The following is a 24,524-nucleotide window of genomic DNA, read 5'->3' as shown; positions in this document are numbered from 1 at the left end:
AATTCCTTGAAGTCAGGGTTAGTTTTTATATTTCTCTTTTGTTCCCATGTTCAACATCTGGCATAATATCAGGAATATTTTAGATGATTAAAACATTGAATGAATGGATTTTATTACTTTGATACTTATCTTATTTGAGATTTAGGAAAAAAAAATAATCTTACTGATGGAGCTTAAATCACCATGGAACTATCTCAGAAGTACTTCCTAAAGCATTATATGGAAGAGATTTAATTTAAGTACGTTAGCAATTTAAATAGTTTATTTTATGTTTTTATTTTATATTTTTAAAAATAAGACATTTTTCTTTCCCTTCTCCCTCTCTTTGTCTCTTCTTTCTTTGTTTCTTTTTATTTTTTGGCAGCCGGTTCGAAGACAGTCCCTTACCCCTCCTCCTCAGAACACTATTACATGGGAAGAATATATATCTGCTGAAAATGGAAAGTAAGTTTTTTTTTATTTTATTTTGGTAAGTAAGGGTTGTTGTTGTTTTTTTCCTTTTGGTTTTATTTTGTTCATTGGTTTTTAGAAAGAACAATTTGGAAAAACATGAATATTCAGGTGTAAAATTATCTTAGAAAGAATTACTATTATGGTTTTGTCTGAAGCAATTATTTTTTCTTTTAAAAATACGATTAAGTGTCATCAGAATGGAATTGTTGTTTTTCATATTGCCTGATGCTCAAACACTGTTTCCTTTTGTCCCACATCTTTCTGATGCCATTCAAAGAAAATATAATGTGAGGAATTTCCCACTGCAGTTGCTTATTTGAGTGTTTCTATTATTATGTGTGAACTTTTATATTCTGTTACTGTGCTGAGACTTTACATGGTGGGAAAAGCCATGCACCGCTTTTCTACTTTTTACCTTTCTAAGCTCATCTCCTATCATTTATCTCTTTGTTTTAGCCTGTGCCAGACTTCTTCTCATCATCCTTACAAAAGACTTTGCTTAATGTTTTGTTACTGATCCTGGGGCACCTGGGTGGCTAAGTCGGTTGAGCACCCGACTTTGGCTCAGGTCATCATCTTGTGGTTCGCCAGTTCGAGTTCCACATTGGGCTCCCACTTCGGATCCTCTGTACCCTCTGCCTCTGCCCCTCCCCTGCCTGTGCTCACTTTCTCTCTTTCTCTCTCTCTCTCAAAAATAAAATAAACATTAAAGAAAATTATTTAAAAAATGTTATATTACTGATCCTTACTAGAATACCAATTACATGGTTTGTATATAGTAGATATTTATTGAATAAAAGGATGATGAGTGAATAAATGATTTTATTTTTTTTTTAAAGTTTATTTTGAGAGAGAGAGAGAGAGAGCATGCAAGCTGGGGAGGGGCAGAGAGAGAAGGAGAGAGAGAATCTCAAGGAGGCCCTTTGCTGTCAGCTGCTGTCGGCGTGGAGCCTGACTTGGGGATCTATCTCAGGAACCATGAAATTGTGAACTAAGCTGAAATCAAGAGTCGGATGCTTAACTGCCACCCAGGTGCCCTAAAGTGGTTTATTTTAAATGAATAAGTAAAAAGATTTTTTTTTCTGGCCAACTGTGTCAAAGAAGGTACAGTTGTTTATAGAAAATATTATTCCTTTGGTGGAGAAAATAAAATATTGCCTACTTCCACGATTAGGAAGAAGTTGTCATGACGATTTTTTTTTTCTATTGAGGGTTTTTTATTATACTTTTCTAACTTCTCCAAAATGTTTCCATCTTATAATAGTCTATAGTTAATATAAAATTCTTTATTTTTTTCTTCTTATTGGTCAGTGCTAAGAAGTGTACACAGTAAAAGAGATTCAATTGGATAAGTGATTTTAGAGATATACAATATTTTAAAGTTTATTTTTTCTAGTGATTTGAATTATTCCTAAAAATAGTGGTTATTGAAATTATATTCAATATGAAATTTGTTGAGTTTGATCATTTTTCTGAACTTTTCACTCTGCTAGTTTCTTCTGTTTTTTACCCTTGTCTCATTTCTTGTATATGTCTTAAGTCCTTTTAACATAATTTAAATTGATTTCTACACAGAGTAAGAAAAATTAAAATATTAATGATGTCCTTAGAAGATGACAGATTCTTTATAGAAAGATGATAACATGTAGAAAAGGTTTTCCTAATTTTTTTCCCCCCATTTTAGAGCTCCTCATCTGGGTAGAGAACTGGTGTGCAAAGAGAGTAAGAAAACGTTTAAAGCTACAATAGCCATGAGCCAGGAATTTCCCTTGGGAATTGAGTCGTAAGTGTGTTACAAACTGTAAACGTTTATGAAAGAAACTGTGAAACCCTAAAGATTGTAATGATATTTGCATCTGAGTGTTGCATTTGATGCCTTTGAAATAAAAAAGCAAATAGCCACTGCTTTGATACTATGTCACCCTTATATACATTTTCTGGTTCACAAATTATTAACATTTTTACTACTTTAACCAGATATATTTTCAAATTGTTTTTAAATTATAAAAGTAGCAAATGAATATATGTTTATTGTAAAAAATCGAATAGCGTGGAAGTTTATAGAATAAAAATAACAGTTTACTTCTATTTCACTAATAGTTAATTGGTGAATAACTAGAGTATTTTTGTCTAGATTTTTCTGCGTGTTTTTGCATTCTTTATAAGCTTGAGGGATAGTTTACATTTTGTTCTGTGAGTTTTGCTTTATAATTTATTTTTTCTTTTTTTCTTTTAAAAAATTTTTTTTAATGTTTATTTAGTTTTGAAAGAGAGAGAGACTGAGTGTGAGGGAGGGAGGCACAGAGGGAGAGGGAGACACAGAATCAGAAGCAGGCTCCAGGCTCTGAGCTGTCAGCACAGAGCCCAACGTAGGGTTTGAACTCATGAAGTGTGAGATCATGACCTGAGCCAAAGTCAGACACTTAACCGATTGAGCCACCCAGGCGCCCCAGTTTTGTTTGTTTGTTTGTTTGTTTTATTTAAATCTTGTAATTATTTTTGAGAGAGAGAGAGAGACAGAGTGCAAGCAGGGGAGGAACAGAGAGAGAGGGAGACAGAATCAGAAGCAGGCTCCAGGTTCTGAGCTGTCAGCACAGAGCCCAACACAGGGCTCAAACCCATGAACCATGAGATCATGACCTGGGCCAAAGTCGGACACTTAACAGACTGAGCCACCCAGGCACCCCTTGTTTTTTGTTTTAAAAATGAGTATACAGTAGGCAAGTTTAGAAGGGGGAAGGAACTAAGAAGGAAAAAAAAAAAATAGCCTGGGGCTTCAATTCATTCCTTACTACAAAGCTGTAATCAAGACAGTATGGTATTGGCACAAAAACGGACACACAGACCAATGGAATAGAATAGAGAACCCAGAATTGGACCCACAAATGTATGGCCAACTAATCTTTGACAAAGCAGGAAGGAGTGTCCAATGGAAAAAAGATGGTCTCTTTAGCAAATGATGCTGGGAGAATTGGACAGCAACACGCAGAAGATTGAAACTGGACCACTTTCTTATATCATATACGAAAGTAAACTCAAAATGGATGAAAGACCTAAATGTGAGACAGGAAATCATCAACACCCTAGAGGAGAAAACGGACTAACAGCCTCTGACCTCAGCTGTAGCAGTTTCTTGGTTGACATGTCTCCAAAGGCAAGGGAAATAAAAACAAAAATGAACTATTGGGACCTCATCAGGTTAAAAAGCTTCTGCACAGCAAAGGAAAGAATCAACACAACTGAAAGGCAACCAACAGAATGCGAGAAGGTATTTGCAAATGACCTATCAGATAAAGGGTTAGTATCAGAACCTACCAGTCTCAACACCTGAAAAACAAATAATCCAGTGAAGAAATGGGCAGAAGACATGAATAGATACTTTTCCAAAGAAGATACCCAGATGGCTAACAGACACATGAAAAGATGCTCAACATCCCGCATCATCAGGGAAATACAAGTCACAACCACTTTGAGATCCATCTCACACCGGTCAAAGTGGCTAAAATTAATGACTCAGGAAACAACAGATGTTGGCAAGGATGTGGAGAAACGGGAACCCTCTTGCACTGTTGGTAGGAATGCAAACTGGTGCAGCCACTCTAGAAAACAACGTGGAGATTCCTCAAAAAATTAAAAATAGAATTACCCTATGACCCAGCAATAGCAGTACTAGAATTTATCCAGAGGATACAGGAGTGCTGATTCATAGGGGCACCCTAATGTTTATAGCAGCGCTATCAACAATAGCCAAATAATTTGAAAGAGCCAGATGTCCATAAACTGATGAATGGGTAAAGAAGATGTGGTATATGTACACATACATATCTATCTATACACACACACACACACACACACACACACACACATACACACATATATGTATGTGTCTATACACACACACACACACACACACACACACACACACACACACACAAAACGGATCACTACTCGGTGGTGAAAAAGAATGAAATCTTGCCATTTGCAACAATGTGGATGAAACTAGAGCGTATTATACTAAGTGAAATAAGGCAGTCAGAAAAAGATATATGTTTTCACTCATATGTGGGATTTGAGAAACTTAACAGAAGACCATAGGGGAAGGGAAGGAAAAATAAGTTACAAACGGAGAGAGAGGCAAACCATAAGAGGCTCTTAAATACAGAGAACAAACTGAGGGTTCATGGGGGTAGGGGGTTGGGGGAATGGGGAAAATGGGAGATGGGCATTAAGGAGGGCACTTATTGCAATGAACACTGGGTATTGTATGCAAGTGATGAATCATGGGAATCTACTCCCAAAGCCAGGAGCACACTGCATACACTGTATGTTAGCTAACTTGACAATGAATTATATTAAATAAATAATAAATAAAAATGAGTGTATCTCAGTATTTGCACAATAATTACATTTTTATGTCTTTTTCTTCTTTCCTTGGTATTTTGTAGTATTGATGTACTATCCTTTATTTTATTGTACCCCTACTGATAAGCATTTTGATTGCAGTTTTTCACCATTGTAAACAATACTGCAATGAACATCTTGATTATGTCCTTTCAAACCTGTACTTATCAGATGCTCATTTAAAAAAAAATCAGTTTGGAGAGATGGGTGGAATGGGAGAGGTGGGTCGATAGAGCTGACTGACAGAACTATAGCTTTAGCCTCCTCTCTAAAGTAAGGGGTAAGTTGAAGCCACAGGCTATTTTTTCCTTCTTACTTCCTTCCCCTTCTAAACTGGCCTAGTATATTAAAAAATAATTCTCATAGAAGAAAGAAAGAGTCATATTTTTTTACCAAGGATATACATGCCTCATACTCCTCAATAACCCAAATATAGAAAAATAGAATGGCCTATGTATAGCCCTCAATCTATAGATCAGAGAGGGAGATTGATAGTTCCCAGATGTGGCAAGGGCATTAGCCATGCATACAAATCTGCATAATTCATCCTGTCTTGGATCCAGTTGACCCATAAAACTGGATACACCAGTTTTATGTTCTAATAAGGAAGAAAATGTGGCTAATTGTAATATGCTATCAATGTTAGGAGTTATCCCAATTTCACTGTTAATATGTGACAAAAAACAGGTACATTAGTATTTATAAAATGTGGTCATTATAACCATTCCTTCTGAAAAAAAGAAACATAGCATATAAAAGCCAGACAAAAAATTCATTCTAGAATATAACATAGGTCAAAGAACAGAAGAAAATTCCTTATAAATGCTATAGAAAAACGTAAAATGTACCTGGGTGGCTCAGTTGGTTGAGCGACCGACTTCGGCTCAGGTCATGATCTCACAGTTTGTGAGTTTGAGCCCTACATCGGGCTCTGTGCTGACAGCTGGGAGCCTGGAGCCTGCTTCTGATTCTATGTCTCCCTCACTCTCTGCCCCTCCCCCACTCATGCTCTGTCTCTCTCTGTCTCAGAAATAAATAAACATAAAAGAAATGAAAAAGAAAAACGTAAAAGGAATGTGAAATCAGTGAAATGGATCATTCTAAGATGAGATGATAATAGAATGAAATAAAGACTATAAAGCTAAGGAAATAAATTAAGCACTAATAACACTGTTGCAAAATAAATACATTAGAAACAACAGTGAACACAGTAGATGTGGCTGGAAAATAAAATTCGATAGTTCGTAATGAATTTATGAAAAGAGATTAAAGTAATTGGAGAAGTAGCGTTTATGGAGGATAAAGAGGGTTCAACATAAGGATTATTGGTGATCCACGTATATAGAGAGCCTCCAAAATGTAAACAAAATAGTATTCAAAATAGGATAAAAGACGTTTTTTCTGTAAGGAAACCCTGAGTTTGTAACATAATATTATGTTCTAATGAGAAAAATCAGTAATGATTGTAACAATAATTATCCCAATTAGACTATTGGACTTCAGTTGTTGACAAATCCAAAAAAGAGGTTAAAAACCTGGCTTTACATTTTTTCACATCTCTGGCATTTTGGAGACAAAGAAAGTGTGATCAGGTAGTGTATCTGGCTAAGATGTCATTTACATATCAAGGCAGTTGAAGAAAACACAGAAGAATTCAAGAAATATAGCAGCCATGGGTCCACTTTGAAAGAAAAACACTATTACTAGGGGCCCCTGGGTGGCTCAGTCGGTTGGTTAAGCATCCGACTTCAGCTCAGGTCATGATTTCACCATTTGTGAGTTCAAGCCCCACATCGGGCTCTGTGTTGACAGCTCAGAGCCTGGAGCCTTGTTTGGATTTTGTGTGTGTCTCTCTCTCTGCCTCTCCCCCACTCACACTCTGTCTCTCAAAAATAAAAATAAACATTAAAAAAATTTTTAAAAAGGAAAACACTACTACTTAAAAATGAAATCCATCCAACCAAAAGATGAAAGGAGAAGTTCTAGTTAATGACTAGTGTAATACTGAATCCTGGGAGACATCATGAAATTGTAATTCAGAGGGAAAGAAGCATAAGCTGAAATTTTATGCCAGCTAGATTGCCCTCTAGCAAAACAGAACACTCATTTATGAAATCTGCAAGAAATCAAGGAATACTAAGCACATAAGAGCCCATCACACATAAAGAATTGACAGTGAAATACAGCCACTCAAACAGTGAGGCTAAGTAAAGAACTCAGGAAAGTGTAGACTTCAGAAAGAACATGGGTGTAAGCCTTGAGTTCATTTAAGTATAGATCTAAAGTCAAACAGTGTGGAAATTGTGGCTTCACATTCAAATGTAGAAGTTGTGAACTTTGACAATAGAAAGAATAATAAAGAGTCATGAGGATGAAGGAGGTGACATTTCCTCATCCTTAACATCTAGAAGTTAATACTGTCTGAGTTTGATGCATATAGTTATAAAACAACATAAGGACACAAATCAATTTGAAAAATGATAACATTTTTTTCTCCTTCCATTTTTCAGATTATTGAATGTTTTGGAAGTAATAGCTCCCTTCAAGCACTTTAACAAGCTTAGAGAATTTGTTCAGATGAAGCTTCCTCCAGGCTTTCCTGTAAAACTAGGTAAGAGAAAAATTTACATTTCCTAATAGGTAATTTCATTGCCTATTAGAAACATGGAACTGTTTACTAACATTTAATAAGAAATGTGCTTTTGAAGGAAAATGATTTCCTAGTTGCTTATGTTTTTATAGTTTTTCTGTGATGATACGGATTGAGATTCATGTTTTCAACTATATAAAGTGCCCAGTGCATTTCTAATTCTACTGGATTTAACTTACATATAAGGGATATGCGAGTATTTCATACAATGGGGTGCGGGTAAACTTACAATGCACTGTGATAATGTTTTTAACGTGGAAATAGGGAGACTGGATTTTAGCCCTAAGTTTTAGCAGACTCTTGAGTTTCTGAACAGTGGGGATGTTTCTGGGATCAGCAGTCGGTATTCATGGGTAAAGTAATCCTCATTTTTCAGTCTTAAATGTTTAAACTTAATTTCATCTTAAGCACGATCTTTAAAAATAGTAAACTCCCATTTTGTATGCAATAGTAGTGCATATTTAACTATTTAAGTATATCAGAAAACTGGGAACAAGAGACTGTTAAAAGTTTCTTTAGGAGTTTAGACTTATATTTAGCATTAAGCTTCAGGAGAACCTTTCATACCACCCATTTTATGTTTGGATGGCATTAATATGCCAGCAGATATTTAATCAGTGCTTGCTATGTGCCAGATGCTTTTCTAGGGGTTAGAGACAGCAAAGTCTCTCTTAGTGTTTGCATTCCAGTGGGAGAGAAAAATAATATATAATAAATATAACCTTTATATAATCCCTCAGATATATTTTATTTTTTTATTCAACATTACTGAAACCACATTTCACAATAATTAGGCCAAAATGCTTTTCTCTCAGAAATAATGCTTTAATTCCTAAAAACATAACCTTCTCAACTTTCCCAACCTGGAAGTAAGCATTTTGAGGGTTAAAATGGATTTTTAAAGCATGTTTTCAAAATGTCATTATGATTCCCTTTGTGATGAAAAATCACTGGGAACCCAGTATCTACTTGAAGAAACCAGTGATAAGACCTTAGGCAGAAATGATTTGAAAATTAAAGTGATTGGGGCGCCTGGGTGGCGCAGTCAGTTAAGCGTCCGACTTCAGCCAGGTCACGATCTCGTGGTCCGTGAGTTCGAGCCTCGCGTCGGGCTCTGGGCTGATGGCTCGGAGCCTGGAGCCTGTTTCCGATTCTGTGTCTCCCTCTCTCTCTGCCCCTCCCCCGTTCATGCTCTGTCTCTCTCTGTCCCAAAAATAAATTTAAAAAGTTGAGAAAAAAAAATTAAAAAAAAAAAAAAAAAAGAAAATTAAAGTGATCAAGAGATGTGTGTTTGAGCTGTGGGTAGGGATCATTATGTGAGCATTTCTGCTTAAAATCCCACTGTAATTTTCTATAGCCAGAAAATAGTTGAAGCAATGGATTCCCTTGTAGGTGCTGTATTTAAAGAGGCACAGTGACAAACTAAAGTAGCGGGCAGGTTGAATATATGACAGTTTCAAACTATCCCTGCACTCACATCTATTTAAGTCCCAAACCCCAAATGCCCACAATACAATATAGACTTGTATGCAAAAGAAAAATATGATTATGTGAAAAGGAAAAAAGAGTCTGCAATACTTCTTTGCAGGCATTTCTCTGTTTAGAACCACATTATTAACAAGGAATTGACAATCTTTTGCTTGTATACTTAAAGTTTTCAGGAATTTGCTTACCTTTCTCTCTTTTGTCTTTTTGTCCCTCTTTTGCATTAATCCTATGAAACTCTGGTCCTGGGTCTGGGTCCTGGGTTTCTGTGTTCAGTCTAAAAAATACAATTGAGGGGGAAAATTATAAAAAATTTAGAAATTGTTGTTAAGACAATTGTATGTTTTCAAAATCAGCCAAAGCTTTAAATCTTTTTATTCTCCTTCCATTTTGCTCAAAGGCTAAATTTGAACCTCTTTTCACCAGTTCCATTCTTCTTCCACGATTTCCTCCCACAGTCTAAGCAGATGATTTTTGCTTCCTTTGTTCCAAAAAAAGACAATCACGGGGGCACCTGGGTGGTTCAGTCCATTGAGCATCCAACTCTTGATTTCGACTCAGGTCATGATCCCAGGATTGTGAGATCGAGCCCCACATCAGGCTCCACACTGAGCATGGAGCCTACTTAAGAGTCTCTCTCCCTCTGCCCCTCTCCCCGACTTGCATTCTCTCTCTTTGTCTCTAAAATAATAATAATAAAAAGAAGCTTGCTTCAAAAAAAGATGATCTGAAACAATACCTCCCTATTACTCACCACTCCCCATACAGACTTTTTTTTTTGCTGCAAGTCCCATCTTTTCCTTTATCTTTCCTGTCTCAGTGGAAGTGGTGCCTCTCTTTTTAGCTTGAATAATCTCTCCATTTGTACTATGGATCTGTTTTCCTCCCATCTCTTTTAAAAAGCTTGCTCTATCAATCTCCCCCTATTTCTCTTTTATATTCAGACTCTCTTCTTTACTGCTTTTTCTCTCTTAGCTGTTAGACTTTGTTCAGATCTATCTCCTTTTAAGATTCAACCAATTGGGGCGCCTGGGTGGCATAATAGGTTAGGCATCGGACTTCAGCTCAGGTCATGATCTCACGGTTTGTGACTTCGAGTCCCACATCGGGTGAGCACTTTGAGCCCAGCTTCAGGCTCCGTGCTTGGGATTCTCTCTCTCTCTCTGCCCCTTGCTCATTTGTGCCATTTCTCTCTCTCAAAAATAAATTAATGACAGAAAAGAGAAAAGAAAAGAAAAAAAAATTTCAACCAACTAAGTAAAATATAAAACAAACCCTTGAACTGTGTCGTACCCAGCACTTGCCTTTAATCTTTGCTTTTCATAGCTAGGCTACTTGAAAGTCTACTTTTTATCTCCATGGTTACTTTCTACTTATAGTTATATTGTAAATGGGAGAAGGTGAAGGGACATAAAGGGAGGCAAAGTTTTTCTACTTCACTTGAACTGCTAAAATGATGACACCAGGAGACTATGATAAGTTAGTTATATATAATCAGTACCTGGCTGAAGAAGCCATATACAAAGAGAAGAATCACCTCAGTCTTTTTCTTCATCTTCACACGAATGTCCTTGCTGTATGTCTTCACACTTTCCCATGTTGTAAGGACACTTGCCATATTGGATTCGGGACCACTCTAATGACTTTTAACTTGATTACCTCTGCAAATTGTAGACCTTGTCTCCAAAAATGGTCACATTCTGAGATAGTAGGAGTTAGGACTGGAACACAGATTTTTGGAGGGGAAAGAATTCGATGCACAGCAATAGCCAAAGCAATTTTGAAAAGAATAAAGTATGAGTAATTAGTCTACTCAATTTCAATATTTATTATATAGCTATAGTAACCAAGACTGTGTTGTGTTGGCTGAGGGATAAATATATAAATCAACTTAACAGAACAAAGAATCCAGAGATAGACCCTCATAAATATGCACAACTGATTTTTTATAAAGATGCAATAGCAGTTCAATGGAGGAAAGCTACCCTTCTCAACAAATGATGCAGGAGCAATTGGACATCCAAAGGAAAAACGGAAGCCTCCACCTGAGTCCTGTAGTTATATAAAAATTAACTGAAAATGGACCAGAGATTGAATTAAAATGTAAAATGTAAAACTGTAAAACTGTAAAACTTCTGGGAAATAAACAGAAAACACCTTACAGATATAGGTTTAAACAAAGAGTTCTTAGACTTCATACCACAAGTATGAGCCATAGAAAGAAAAATCAATGAATTGGACTTTATCAAAAGTAAAGCCTGTTTGCTCTGTGAAATACCCAGTTAAAAGAAAGAAAACACAAGAACTTTTAAGACTCATCAGTAACAAGCCAATTACAAAAGGGCAAAAGACACAGACATTTCATCCAAGAGGATATATGAACGGAAAACAAGTGCATGAACAACGTTCAGTATTATTAGCCATTGGAGAAATGCAAATTAAAATTAAGTATCACTTTACATACCTAACAGAATGGCTAAAATAAAACATGTGACAACACCAAATGTTTGTGCAGAGGTGGAAAAGCTGGATCACTCCTTACGGGTTGAATTGATTGTAAAAGCCCCAACTAGAAACAACCCGGCAGCTCACTGCAGGTTTTCTTGATCTCTTCCACTCTTACTATGTTTATTATTGATATTTATATTGTTAAATCTAGTGAATGCTTTTCTGTTATCCTTCTTAATCTCTCCAGGATCTGTAGCGTTCTATTTTTGTAGAGTCCCGTCTGAATGAATGATAGTTTTTCTTCAGATTTCCTCTGACTTGATAGAATTCTCTCTTGATTTTCTTCCTGCCTGTCTGGCTGCTGCTTCTGGAGCACATCTCTCCTTTTACTCTTGTCACCTTACATTATATTCTCATTGCATCTGCTAAAACATAAGCCAAAGCACGTTACTACTCTGCTGACAAACTTTCATTGGTTTCCCATTTCCTGGAGAGTAAAAGCCAAAGACTTTTTCTGGACCTCAAACCCACTTGATCTAGGTCCCTGTTTCTCCTCTAACCTCATCTCCTCCTTATCTTCCCCTCATTGGTCTCTTAGCTGTTCCCAGGATACACCAGACACTTTCTTTTTTAGGGCTTTTGGGCTTGTTCCCTCTACTTGGGATTTTTCCCCCTCTAGACAACTAACTGTATGGTTCATACCTCAGGTCTTTGGTGAAAGGTCTAGAACTCTTACCCCAATTATTCCAATTCTGATGGGATTTTTTTAATCACATATATTTAAGCGATGGATTGTAGTTAGTGTTTTAAAACAAAAGGGACTAATATATTTCTTTTGTATTAGAATGATAATAAATCAGCTCAGATTAAGAATAGCATCTATGCTGTAATAAGAAGAAAAGATGCCAGAATGCAAAAAGCACAAATGTTTCTGTCTCTTTGCCCCAAGTAAAAGATAAAAAGACCAGTGGAGTCTGGCATTACAGTTTTAAGACTGGGAAGCAATGGGAACTTGTGTTTTTGGTGTGATTCTTGATGCCTTGGTGTGTTTCTCTTTTCACCAATAGAAACCCTTCTCCAAACTAGACACACTCACTATTAGACATATTTTAGGATTTATCAGTTCCTTGAATAATGCTTTTTTACATTTGAAGGAGTATGGATATCTCTAATAGTATTTACGGTGTATAAATAGATGATCACTTTATTTTACGATGTTATCATTGATCGTCCTCTCTAGATATTCCCGTGTTTCCTACGATCACAGCCACTGTGACTTTTCAGGAGTTTCGATACGATGAATTTGATGGCTCCATCTTTACTATACCTGATGACTATAAGGAAGACCCAAGCCGTTTTCCTGATCTTTAACTGACATGGAAAATGATGTCATCTGACCAAGGAAAGCAAGAGAATACAGAGACCCCAGAAGTGAATCCAAATAGAAGGGACAAATATTCAGCGGAGAAAAGGGAATTACATTGAATCGACACATCAGTAAAATGATATGATGAAATGGGCCTTTAAAAAGAATTTCAGCAAGTTTCCTGATGTGCCATTTTCAGTCTTTTTAAAAATATACATATTATAAGTGTATTAGTTTGACACCTTAATGACCCTGAGTACTTCTTATGTAAAACAGCTCTAAGTGCTGTGATTTGTTTTTAAAGATTTTTACACTTCTTGTTGAAATATATATGCATATAAATATATCTATATCTAAAACACTCCTGGACCATTAACATAAATTAAATGTCTTAAGAGATATGAAGCCCTTTTAAACTTGTCATCTTATATTCAAGGTGATATTTATAAATACTCCTTCAAGCTTTGTTTTCATAAAATGTAAACTATGTAACATTATGTATAGTTCAGTAATTTGAATGTTTGTTCAATATAATGAACTAGAAGGAATGCAGTTTTCTGTAGATGAATGAACCAAATGGTAACCATTAAACAATTGCATTTATATGTTGCAATACATTTCAGAAGGAGCGTTCACTCTGCAGGGAATAAGGTACCTCCTTTAGCACCTTAGTGCAATTCATCGTGGTGCTATTTGTTTTTACCTGAATTCTTTCTTCAATGGAAAATGTTTGTTACTAATCTTCCTTTCATAGAACCTCAATTTTTTTTTCTAAACTTGAGTTTAAAAGTCCTTTTTGTGTTCATGATAAGGTGTGGTTAGCATGCTTAAAGATACTCCTCTTCCAAATCTCAGCACTTTAAAAATTCTCCACAAATTTTTAAACTTGCTTCCAAATAACTGCACATCATTCTGATTATTTTGTTTTTAATGGAACATGGATGCATTCGTGTCAGTTTTAAAAAAACAACCCACATATTTTGGACGTCCCTACATATTTAATGCTTTCAAAGTAAGGTAAAAACATTTTATATGCTAACAATATTTGTTACAAGCTAAATTCCAGAAATGTACACAGGATCGACAATTCCTACTGTTTATTTTTTTAAGTCACAAGAAAATATTTATTGATTTTAATTAATCTCCGAAGTGAAATCATGCGTTACTCATTTTTGCATTTAAAATTTTTCATATTTATTCCAAGATGGTTTGAAGGTCCAAGAATGAAAATAAATTAGGGAGAATAATGTATTACAGTCATAAAATGTTATGCTGTATTAAAGAGCTTAAAGAAATGTTTTTTAAATGTGTACTGATAAATGTGTCAGAATGCATCTGTCAAATTTTGTAGAATGACCAAATAGTTTAAACTTTTTCCAGGATTTTAACTAATTTGAATGAATTTAGAGACTTTTATTGAAGAGGTGATTTATTTAAAAATCCAAAGCATCAACCATAAGAAAATTTTATAATAAACATCTTTAAAGCTGCATCTTCCATGCTGAAACATACTACATTGCATATGTTGACATTTTATTAAATACATTTTATAATGAAGTAATCATAGTTAAAAATTCAAAGACCAATTACTACCTTGTGTGGGTCTGTTGAATTTTGTGGAAAAAGTTGGTAAACCCAGATTAGGTTTATTGAATAGAAGTTGATCCCTATTATTTTGGGAATGCTTGTTGATCAAGTGACTTGGAGATTGAATTATCCTGTCGGTGATTATATGAGGTGTGAGACACTGAACAGCAGTGGGCACTGTTGCTTTTAGGCTCCCTCGCTTTGTGGGAATATGATATGCTTCAGGAGTAGACTGCAGATTTTTTCGTACGTACAGACAACTTAATGGATAAGAAACATGGTAAATTGCAGCTTGGGATTTATCAAGCTCCTAAAGGCTGTGAATATTTTGCTGGGGTACACTGGAGGTAGGAAGACTACTGAAAACTTTTGCACTTGGATTTTGTTTTTAACTCTTATCTTCTTCTTTCATAAAGAATAGTAGATTATCCATTCCAAATTTTTTTTTTTTTTTTTACTCTCTCATAGAAGCTTATTTAAAAGTTCAGTGGGTGATGGGCACCCATATTAAGGAGAGCACTTGTTGTGATGAACACTGGATGTTATATATGTGATAAATCACTAAATTCTCCTTCTGAAACCAATACTACACTGTATGTTAACTAACATGAATTTAAATAAAAATAAAATTAAAAAGTTCAAATTTAATGAAGCAATCAGGAAAGACTTTGTTTAAGAATTCTTCAGTCTTTGTTAAGAATCCCCAGTCTTTCAGGGATCAGCCCCTCTGGGTTGATCCAGGTTTTAAAAGGGCAACCTACTATCTCCCATTCTGGGTGGGATACGAGCCTACATATCTGTATTATGTATTATCACTCCACCAAAATGTCTTTTATCTGATCACAGAGGGCAAGCAAATGTATCTCTTATGATGGTGAAAACAAGGAGTTAATTAATGCAAATAAACTTTTCACAATATTAGACTTTTCAAAATGTGCCTTTTAATCCAGTTAATGAAGCTATGTATGCTGTATTTCAAGTAAGTAGATCAAAAAACCATATATTTTGATAATCTCACGTGAAAATCTAGATTTTGTGTTGATTTGTTTATTTAAGTCTGTAAAATTCTATATACCTTCCAACTGTGACTGAAGAAACTGTTTAAACTTGGGAGACTGTAAAATGGTCACCTGACATGGCCCTTTACAAGTGCTCAATATTCCTGCCACCTAGTACAGAATCAGGGGAGATAGGATTCTTGTCTTCAAGAAAATTGTTCCCTAGAGACAATTTGCCTCTGTGTGTAGTCATTTGTATACAGAGAATTGTCACACGGCACACAGGGAAGCATAAAGCAGATGCTGTGATTATGGGGAGGCAGGTCCATACAGTGGTCTGGAAATGAACGCATTTTCAAAGAAGCCGATAGCAGCTGTAGCCAAAGAACTACCAACGGCTGACCCTTGAACACACAGGGGTTAGCGGTGTCAACCTCCCCCCCCTTCCCCCGCAGTCAAAAATCCATGTAACTTTTGATTCCCCCCCGCCCCCCCACATTTAATTACTAACAGCCTACTGTTGACTGGAAGGCTTACTGACAAAGAGGTGATTAACAAACATTTTGTTCATTATATATATTATATATTCTTGAAACAAAGCTAGAGAAAAACATTAAGAAAATGAGAAAATATACAGTACTGTGCTATATTTATCAAAAAATCTGCATATAAGTGCAGCTGTACAGTTCACACCCATGTTAAGTGTCAACTATAGTTTCTTTCTCCTGCTTAGAACTGGTGTTGTGCCCCACTCAAAAATGGGTTTTCCTGGTGGTGTTCATGTACAGTTTGTTATTTACACCTTGGGGGATGGTGGTAAATGATTGTTTTAGTGAGCCTAGTCTTTCAAATTGAGAATTAGTGAGTAGCACGGGGCACAGTATGTCTCTACTGTTAACTCTAGCAAAAGGTACCTTAACCATGTTTTCAGAATCAACAAAATGCATCCTTACCAAACTTGTTATATTTGAAATTAGGAAGTTTCAAAGACGACTGATGGTGAAACTTGCCCAGAGATAATTGGACAGGAAGTGTTAGACACTTGTAAAGACAACAAAATTCAACTTGGTAAAAGCCCATCATTTGTATACTATGAATTAGCAGAAACTACCTTTGCAAAGCATTTTATGTCAGAAATCTGTGGCAATAGTATGTCCTAGTCAAACCATCTCAAGTATTAACATATTTTTCGGATCATGTGATCCTTCTTATAGTACTATCCAGTGAACTTAAAAAAAATTTTTTTCAAGGGTATCACATTGTAACTGTGTGTGTGTGTGTAATGTTTATCTTGAGACAGAGAACAGGGGAGGTGCCGAAAGAGAGAAAGAGAATCTCAAGCAGGCTCCGTGCTGTCAGTGCTGAGCCCAAGGTGGAGCTTGAACTCATGAACCATGAGATCATGACCTGAGCTGAAATCAAGAGCTGTTGGCTCAATTGAGCCACCCAGCCATCCCTCCAATGATGAACTTTTAAAACTGTTACAGCTCAGTTTAGTGCTTTCAGCCACAATGGCACCTATGGTACACAAAATTAGAATTTCACGCTGGCCACAGCACCTATAAATACTGAAATAAAATCTCTTAAAGGCTTTAAAGAAAGGTACTTGGCAATCCTTCCTGAATTTGATCATGCTTTGCAGGTGAAAACAAGGTAGAACCTGAGTGTAATGTAAAAACAAGCCATCACTTATATCATCTGTACCTCTCATAGAGTTCTTGGTCACTAATGGTGGCTAACAATGACTGGCTTTAGTATTTTAAATAATGAATGTGGGTGGCGTGGGAATTTCAGAGGACAGGACAGAAGCAGAAATTCCGTAGTTTATGTACATTGTGGCTTCTCAGCTGGCCCCTTTGGGATGATGAGGCAGTAGCTGGACCTACAATTGCCTCACCTTCCCCTAGATCCTCCTTCAGCTTCTCAGACTATCAGCCAGGACAGTGAAGGGTCCTAGTTTCTGCAGGACACCCCTGCCACTGAGGTCAGAAGCAAACAAGACCTGATGGACCTAAGTTTCAGCCCACCCTTGTGGGCTCTGGCTCCTGTGTGTGGTTCCATCTTACTCCTACTCCTCCCAACTATCCAGCTTCCACTGTAGACTGCCAGTGGGGCTTTAATCTCCAGCATTGCAAAGACAAACACCTTTGAGACTCCTTAACCTGCCCTCAAAATTAAGGTCAAATCTCTGTTAAGAAAGGTTGCTTCCAGTGATTCTGCTCCTCTGAACACCGATAAGAAAAAAACATTCTTAACCTATATACTTGTCTTCTGAAACTTGATACTTAAGCAAATTTTAACTTTTCACAGTGAATGAAAAAAGGCAGTTTTTACACCTGGTATATTGATAGCATTGTATCCTAACTGAAAAGTAATATTAAGCATCATTTGGATCATCCCATTCTTTGTGACCCTACTAGACCTTTAATTTCTATGTACAAATCATACATTAGCTAACCAGCTTTTTAAAAAAAGGACATCCTTTAAAAAAGGACTAATTTTAATGACGTGACCTGGGAAAATAACCTTCACAACAGAAGACTTTTAAAAGAACGTGAACATCACTTCCCTGATTTTTGTAAGGACAGAATTAAAAAAAAAAAAATAGTTCTATCAGATCCTTTCTCTGTGAATTCTTTGATTACCAATAACATCTACTATTACACTTTAAGTATATTCTTTAGAATATTCCCACTGGTAAATTAGCATGGTTCACATATGAATTATTTTGCTAAAGAATGTCTAAATGTATTTCACATAGACTTTGACATAAAATGAAAACGGCATTCAAAATAAAACTGAATAAAGCAATCTCAAACATCTACAACTCCAGATTAGTCTCATTTAGAAAAGCTGCTTGTGTCAATGAAGCCTTAGTGATAGACATACTCTTAAAAGTACCAGTAACATTTGTCACATTGATAGCTAAAATAAACACAATTACTGTACCTGATCACAGAGAAGTATTTTAGAACAGGGATGAAATTCATTAGCTTAGATTTGAGGCAAAAGAACAGAAATCTTAATTCCAGCTTGAAAGGTCTATCTTCAAACAGCATGCCCTCCCACCACATCCCAAGTACATAATCTGGTGCCCAACTGGAGAAACTGGTATTGGTTTTGCTAGAGGGAAAGTTGGCTTGTGCCTGCTGATACTCACCACAGAACCTTAGTCAATTCTAAGATGCAACACCAAGGTTAAAGAAAATTAGTTTTTTACTGTTCCAGTGAAAGCCTAGTTTGATTTCCCCAAGTACCTAACATTTTCCTATGCTCCACATAATAGGTTATCTCTACCAGGAAGGTGATCCAAAATCCGGTCACAAAAAGAAAAACATAGCCTTCTCAAAGCCTTATCTCCACACAATTTATCTTAGAGCTTCTGCTAAAACATTATCCCAAACTAATTATTGCATAGTTTTGAAAAGCTCCATAATCAAATGGCAGGTACCATTTACTGACCCAGGCATATTTTTTTTCTAACTACCAAAATGCATGGCAAAAACCCTCATTTTAGACAGGAAAATTAAGAAACAGGTCTCCCACCTGGTGAATGAAACCAAAGTAAGAATGGACTCTCATATAGCCTACTACTTCTCATTCACTCCTCAAGGATTGAAGTAAATAAATAGGACAAACATTTTTCTAACAAAACCACCTTTATTTTTAAATCATTTTTACTACCAAATACAGAACATAACTCAGCGTGGAGGCAGTATTCACTTGATTTCAACTGATTATGTGGTAAAGGGTTGTGTCCCAGTGCAACCCTACCTTTGTGCATAAAATGTTCACTGAAGAATAACCTAGAAGTGTGGATTCCCTTCACTGTTAGAATCTTAAGTCAATGGCACGATTTTAAAGCCAAAAATTTCTTAACTGCTTTTGAAAAGTTAGTATATTTGTTTGTATTCAGAGATTACAAGTGAGGAAACAGGTTTTACTATTAGGTTTAATCACATGAAACTGCCAATATTTTACTTGTTTTTTGACTTACAAAAATGGCAATGTCATATGGTTCAACCCTTACTAAAAAAGTTTTCGAAAGTTTAAACAAATGTCATTTGTCTGCAACTTTGTGTTTAAAAAACGCAATGGGACCATTACTAGAACTTTTTACTCACTATAGACAAAATTCCTTTGATAAAATCTTTAAAAAGTTACTTACTACAAACTGTAAAAACAATGCTGCTTTTCTATATGGCATTTTAAAAGTTAAAAAAAATTATACTCAAACTTGCATAAAAGCTACAATTCCAAGTCTCATTTTCTCCTTAATGCCAGCCAAACACTACTCATTTCATAACTGAATAAATATACTATTTAGTATTTTACAGTAGATACATACCATTGACAGTTTCTATACTATTCCAGAAAAGGCAAATATTTATATTTCACTGAAAATATAAATTTACTAGATATAGGTGGGATCATTTATCCTAAAGTTAACTGCTTTACTCAACCCCATTCCTACGCCCAGAATATGAGAAATAAAATTACACTAAGACTGGTTTAGATAGAAATAAAACCAACTTTGACAATTCTGATGGCAACTAATCGCTACACTGACGGATTTCATCTCATTACTGTATTTCAATATGTGGACTGAAAGGGGAAAGAACTTGATTTGTAAAATGAATGAGGTAAATGTCATACATTCAACAGTGTAAATAAATACAAATACAGTTTTACAGGAACATGAACATGAGTTTAAGGGTTTTATTATCAAAGTCTTGTAAAACAATTTCAGAAACTGTACATCAACATGGCACAGACTGTAGCCTACTTTTGTTTTTACTGCACAAAAGTGAAGCTTGAAACTCCTGTAACTAAGAAAACAGTTGCCTAACTACTTTGCATTTAACATGGAATCACTGTGTGCATAAGATTACTACTGCAGTAACAGTAACACAAATTTATTGGTTTTATACAACTTGAGATCAAATAAAAAGTACATTATCAAGTAGATTTGTCTTATTTTAAAAGCATATGAAGGTCAATTTAAAATGCACTACCCTCTTTTTCCAACACTGAGATTAAAACAAATTAATGAAAGAGTGGAAAAGTGAAAATCAGGACAAGAGAGAACTTTTCTCTTACAGATGGACTCAGGATAGGCAGAAGCTTTCACTGATGTAGACGTGGAATAAATTATTTCAGGAAAAAAAAATTCCCAAACACCTTATGAAAAAGTATACAACTCTACTTCAAAATATGCTATTTACTCACTGCCAAAGACAGTTTCATTTGAAATCTTGTTTCTGTCATTAAAGCCTAATCAGCCATCAAAAAAGGTTAGTGCATATATAACCTTTCAAAGTTAAACAAAAGCCACAAAAATTTAGCCGCAAGGCTTAAAGGATTATCTATTTCAAATGTTCATTTTCAGGTGTAACTGTAAGAATGTTAATTTGTCATGTCAACAAACAAGACCATAAGTAGATCCATCATGTTGGAGGATTTTAATGACATTTAGGATATTCCTGCCACAATAACATGCAATCAGTGCATTCCCTACATGGCTCTATTACGGCAATGAATCAAATTCTAGAAATACTATAAGTGAACTTACTTATAATAAAGGAGATCATACAACATAAACAATCCATGCCTGCTGTAGATGCATGCAGCTTTTCATTTTTGTTATGAAGCAGCACCAGAATAGTAAAACTGCTTGGATACTCAATCGGATTTCACCATGTCAAGAATTGGTTACTCATGTGTCATTTTCTAAAAGCTTTTGGATGTAAATAACTAATATCAATATCAGGAGCTTTATAACCATTTATAACTCAGAGCTGTATACATCTAGGTTTGAGATGAACAAATACAGCATTAAGAAATCACACAAAGGAATGACACTGATGCATGTATACAGTTGGATTCCCATGGAGGCAATATTCAGTCACTCATATCCATGTCTTCTTCATGATGATCATCCCCATTCACTTTGGATTCTCTTAGTGAATCACCAGTTCCCTTTTCCACAGAACATTCTTTTGTTTTAGGGGAACTTGGTTCTGTTGGCTTCTTCTCCTCTTTTTTCTCTTTCTCGCTGTCATACCCTTGTTCCTCTTCATCGTAATCCCGTGTAACCTGCTTTGCCAAGGAGAATAAAAAAAGTAAACGTCTTCACAGAAAAAACACTTCTTAAAATTACCAGCACTACCCTAAGTATCAAAGTAAATTAGTTTGGAAACATACTTTCACATCTTTATCACTCTCTGATTTTCTTTCCCGATCCTTTTCCTTATCTTTACTTTTCTTCTTCTTGCTTGTTGAACGTTCTCTTTCATCTCTGCTTCTTTCTTTGTCTTTATCTTTCTTCTTCTCCTTTTTATGTCTAGGACGACAGTAAAAAATTCTCAAAAAAGATCCTTTAAAGGAACCACTCAAGAAGTTTCACCCTTAAGTGTAGCAGTAAGTTTAAACTTCTTCAGATGGTGAGCCTGACCCAAATTCATACGACACGAAGAACAAAGATCCAATTTCAAAATACCGGATACAAGCTGTGCACAACTAATACAGGCAAGAGGACTGGAAGCGGGTTACAGGTCTAAACGCTCACTCACAAACACTGTTTATTAGAACACAGTCTCAAGCATGGAGGGAATGAATACATCAGCATGTTCTTAAGCACTTTAATTCCTGAAAAGGAAGGAAAAGTCTAGAATTGTAAAAATAAAAACAGTTTCTGAAATATAGAGAAGTACAGATCCCTATGACTAATATTCTTACCTCCTAGGGGATGGTGAGCGAGACAATTTTCTTTTAGGTGACCTAGGCTTTTTAGGAGACCTTGTGCCACTCCTACTTCGTCGTCGTCGTCTCTCTCTAGAAACACAAATGTGCAAACTAGACTTTAAAATACAGTATTATCTAAAATATGCAGGCATTGGGGCGCCTGGGTGGCGCAGTCGGTTAAGCGTCCGACTTCAGCCAGGTCACGATCTCGCGGTCTGTGAGTTCGAGCCCCGCGTCGGGCTCTGGGCTGATGGCTCAGAGCCTGGAGCCTGTTTCCGATTCTATGTCTCCCTCTCTCTCTGCCCCTCCCCAGTTCATGCTCTGTCTCTCTCTGTCCCAAAAATAAATAAACGTTGAAAAAAAAAATAAAAAAAAAAAAATATGCAGGCACATCATAGCAGATGTGCCCATGAGAGAGCTCCACTATGAACTCCTACAAGTTTCTGGTAATGAAAAATCCATTTATTTTCTTTTAGTTTTTTTTTTTCTTTTTTAAAATATTTTTAGTAGCAATCTCTATACCCAATGTGGGGTTCAAACTGACAGCCCCAACTTCAAGAGTCGCATGCTCCACAGACTGAGCCAGTCAGGCGCCTCCAAAAGACCCATTTTCAAATACTGTTTTGAGCTGAAGAATCAAACGAATAATAAACAGCTGCAATGTTTTTGCAAACTGTGTGCTTTTTCTTTAATGTCCTCAAGAAAACCTTAAGTTTTCTTAAAGACAAAAGTTCTAATGTGTGAGGAAAAAGTCTGAAGTAAATGTTCAGAAACTGGTTTTAAATTCAGTGGCTAGAAAAGGTATATAAAAGTATGTTGTGATATGAAAGTCAATTGCTAATAAACTCTAGGACAATTTTTTTTTTTTTTAGGTAAAATTCAAGGAGTAGAGTTAGTAATAACAGAGATCAAACTAACTCCCCACATTCCAACAAATCATGTTGCCGTCAACCCTGCTTTGAGCAATTGTTTTTAAGATGTATATACCCTTTCTCATCTTTAAAACTGTGGGTTTTTCTTTTCAAATATTCTGCCTGCCATTGTTCTGAAAATTTTTAAGACTTATAAGATGACCGTTATAATAATTTAGGCACAAAAAATAATCAAAATCCCACATTTTCGGTTGTCTTTTTTTAAAAAAAGCTTTTTGACTCTTACAGCCCTGGGACCTCTACCACCAGAAACATTACACACAACTTTTCATTCATCAAATATTTATTAAGCTTGTCAAGTCTGTATACCTCATTCTTTTTGCTACCGCTCTGTGTAATCGAAACTCCAAATACCCTAGACAGAACAGATGTTTTGTATTTGTCACATAGTATGTATGCAACAAAAATTTAACATCTATCAGTACATTTTCTTTTTACTGCTGAATAATATTCCATTGTATGAACATACCATTTTGTTTACCCATGTTAGTTAATGGGCACTGGGGTTAACTTTTGGCTTATTACGAACAATGCTATTATAAATATTCATGCAAAAGTTTTTGTGTGGAAATTAGGTTTTCATTCCTTTTGGGTACATCCCTAGGAATGAAACTGCTGTGTCAAGAAATTCAAACTTTTGAAGGAATTGCCAGTTTTCCAAAGTATCTGCCCCATTTTAAAAATATTTATTTTTAGAAGAGTACAAGTTGGGGAGGGGCAGAGAGGGGATGGAGGATCTGAAGCAGGCTCTGCGCTGACAGGCTGACAGCAGCGAGCCTGATGTGGGCTCATGAACTTGAACTCATGAACTGTGAGATCATGACCTGAGCTGAAGTCAGAAGCTCAACCAACTGAACCACCCATATGCATTTTACATTCATATCATCAATGTTCAGAGTTCCAGTTTCTCCACATCCTCACCAACCACTGGTTACCATCTGGTTTTTAAAATATGACTATCCTAGTGGGTGTGAAGTGTTTTTAGTTTGCATTTCCTTGATGACTCATGTTGAACATCTTTTTATGCACTTATTGGACACCTGCTTACCTTCTTTGGAGAATTGTCACTTCAGATCCTTTGCCAAATTTAAATTTGGTTATTTGACTTTCTATGATTCTGCACATGTATTTCTGTACATCCTTTCTATGATTTCTGAACAAATCATATGGCCTCTCATTTTATCAATAAACCACTATGTATGTGGATATTTTAAGTATGACTTACTGTAATAAAATGAACTTAATGTAGCAATTCAGCATACATTAACATTAAAACTTAACTGTTAGGAAAAGAACACAAGCAAACCAAATCAGGATGTGAAATGTATACAGCAAACATAAAAACTGACCTTTATAACTGAATTTCATGTCATTTCAAATGTAACACCATAAAACGTAAACAGAACTTTAGGTTACTCTTCAAAATTGCCTTAAAAAAACTTCAACGCTGAAGTATGTAC

At 35.8% G+C, this 24,524-nt stretch overlaps 2 protein-coding genes across 13 annotated transcripts in view; one reads left to right on the top strand and one right to left on the bottom strand.

Moving 5' to 3' along the window:
- The window catches only part of ANKRD13C (ankyrin repeat domain 13C), a 91,095-nt gene extending 75,784 nt beyond the window's left edge, over positions 1-15,311 (top strand). The window contains exons 10-13 of one of the 2 annotated variants that reach the window (XM_043575258.1): positions 365-444; positions 2,138-2,236; positions 7,365-7,465; positions 12,678-15,311. In XM_043575258.1, coding sequence (XP_043431193.1) covers positions 365-444; positions 2,138-2,236; positions 7,365-7,465; positions 12,678-12,808 — 411 coding nt within the window. In that variant the 3' untranslated portion in view covers positions 12,809-15,311. The remainder of the gene's footprint in view (positions 1-364; positions 445-2,137; positions 2,237-7,364; positions 7,466-12,677) is intronic. The other variant, XM_043575259.1, reaches the window with a different exon arrangement.
- Positions 15,312-20,093: 4,782 nt separating this feature from the next.
- Positions 20,094-24,524, bottom strand: part of SRSF11 (serine and arginine rich splicing factor 11) — a 44,769-nt gene continuing 40,338 nt past the window's right edge. For 5 of the 11 annotated variants that reach the window (XM_043575246.1, XM_043575248.1, XM_043575249.1 and 2 more), the window contains 3 exons: positions 22,127-22,243; positions 21,593-21,731; positions 20,094-21,487 (listed from right to left, as the gene is read on the bottom strand). In XM_043575246.1, coding sequence (XP_043431181.1) covers positions 21,290-21,487; positions 21,593-21,731; positions 22,127-22,243 — 454 coding nt within the window. In that variant the 3' untranslated portion in view covers positions 20,094-21,289. The remainder of the gene's footprint in view (positions 21,488-21,592; positions 21,732-22,126; positions 22,244-24,524) is intronic. The other 6 variants (XM_043575251.1, XM_043575252.1, XM_043575253.1 and 3 more) reach the window with 3 other exon arrangements.

The sequence above is a fragment of the Prionailurus bengalensis genome, chromosome C1 (assembly GCF_016509475.1).
Source record: "Prionailurus bengalensis isolate Pbe53 chromosome C1, Fcat_Pben_1.1_paternal_pri, whole genome shotgun sequence".
Taxonomy (NCBI): domain Eukaryota; kingdom Metazoa; phylum Chordata; class Mammalia; order Carnivora; family Felidae; genus Prionailurus; species Prionailurus bengalensis.
The sequence above is the reverse complement of the archived record's forward strand: the minus strand, read 5'-3'. Positions and strand labels throughout refer to the sequence as shown.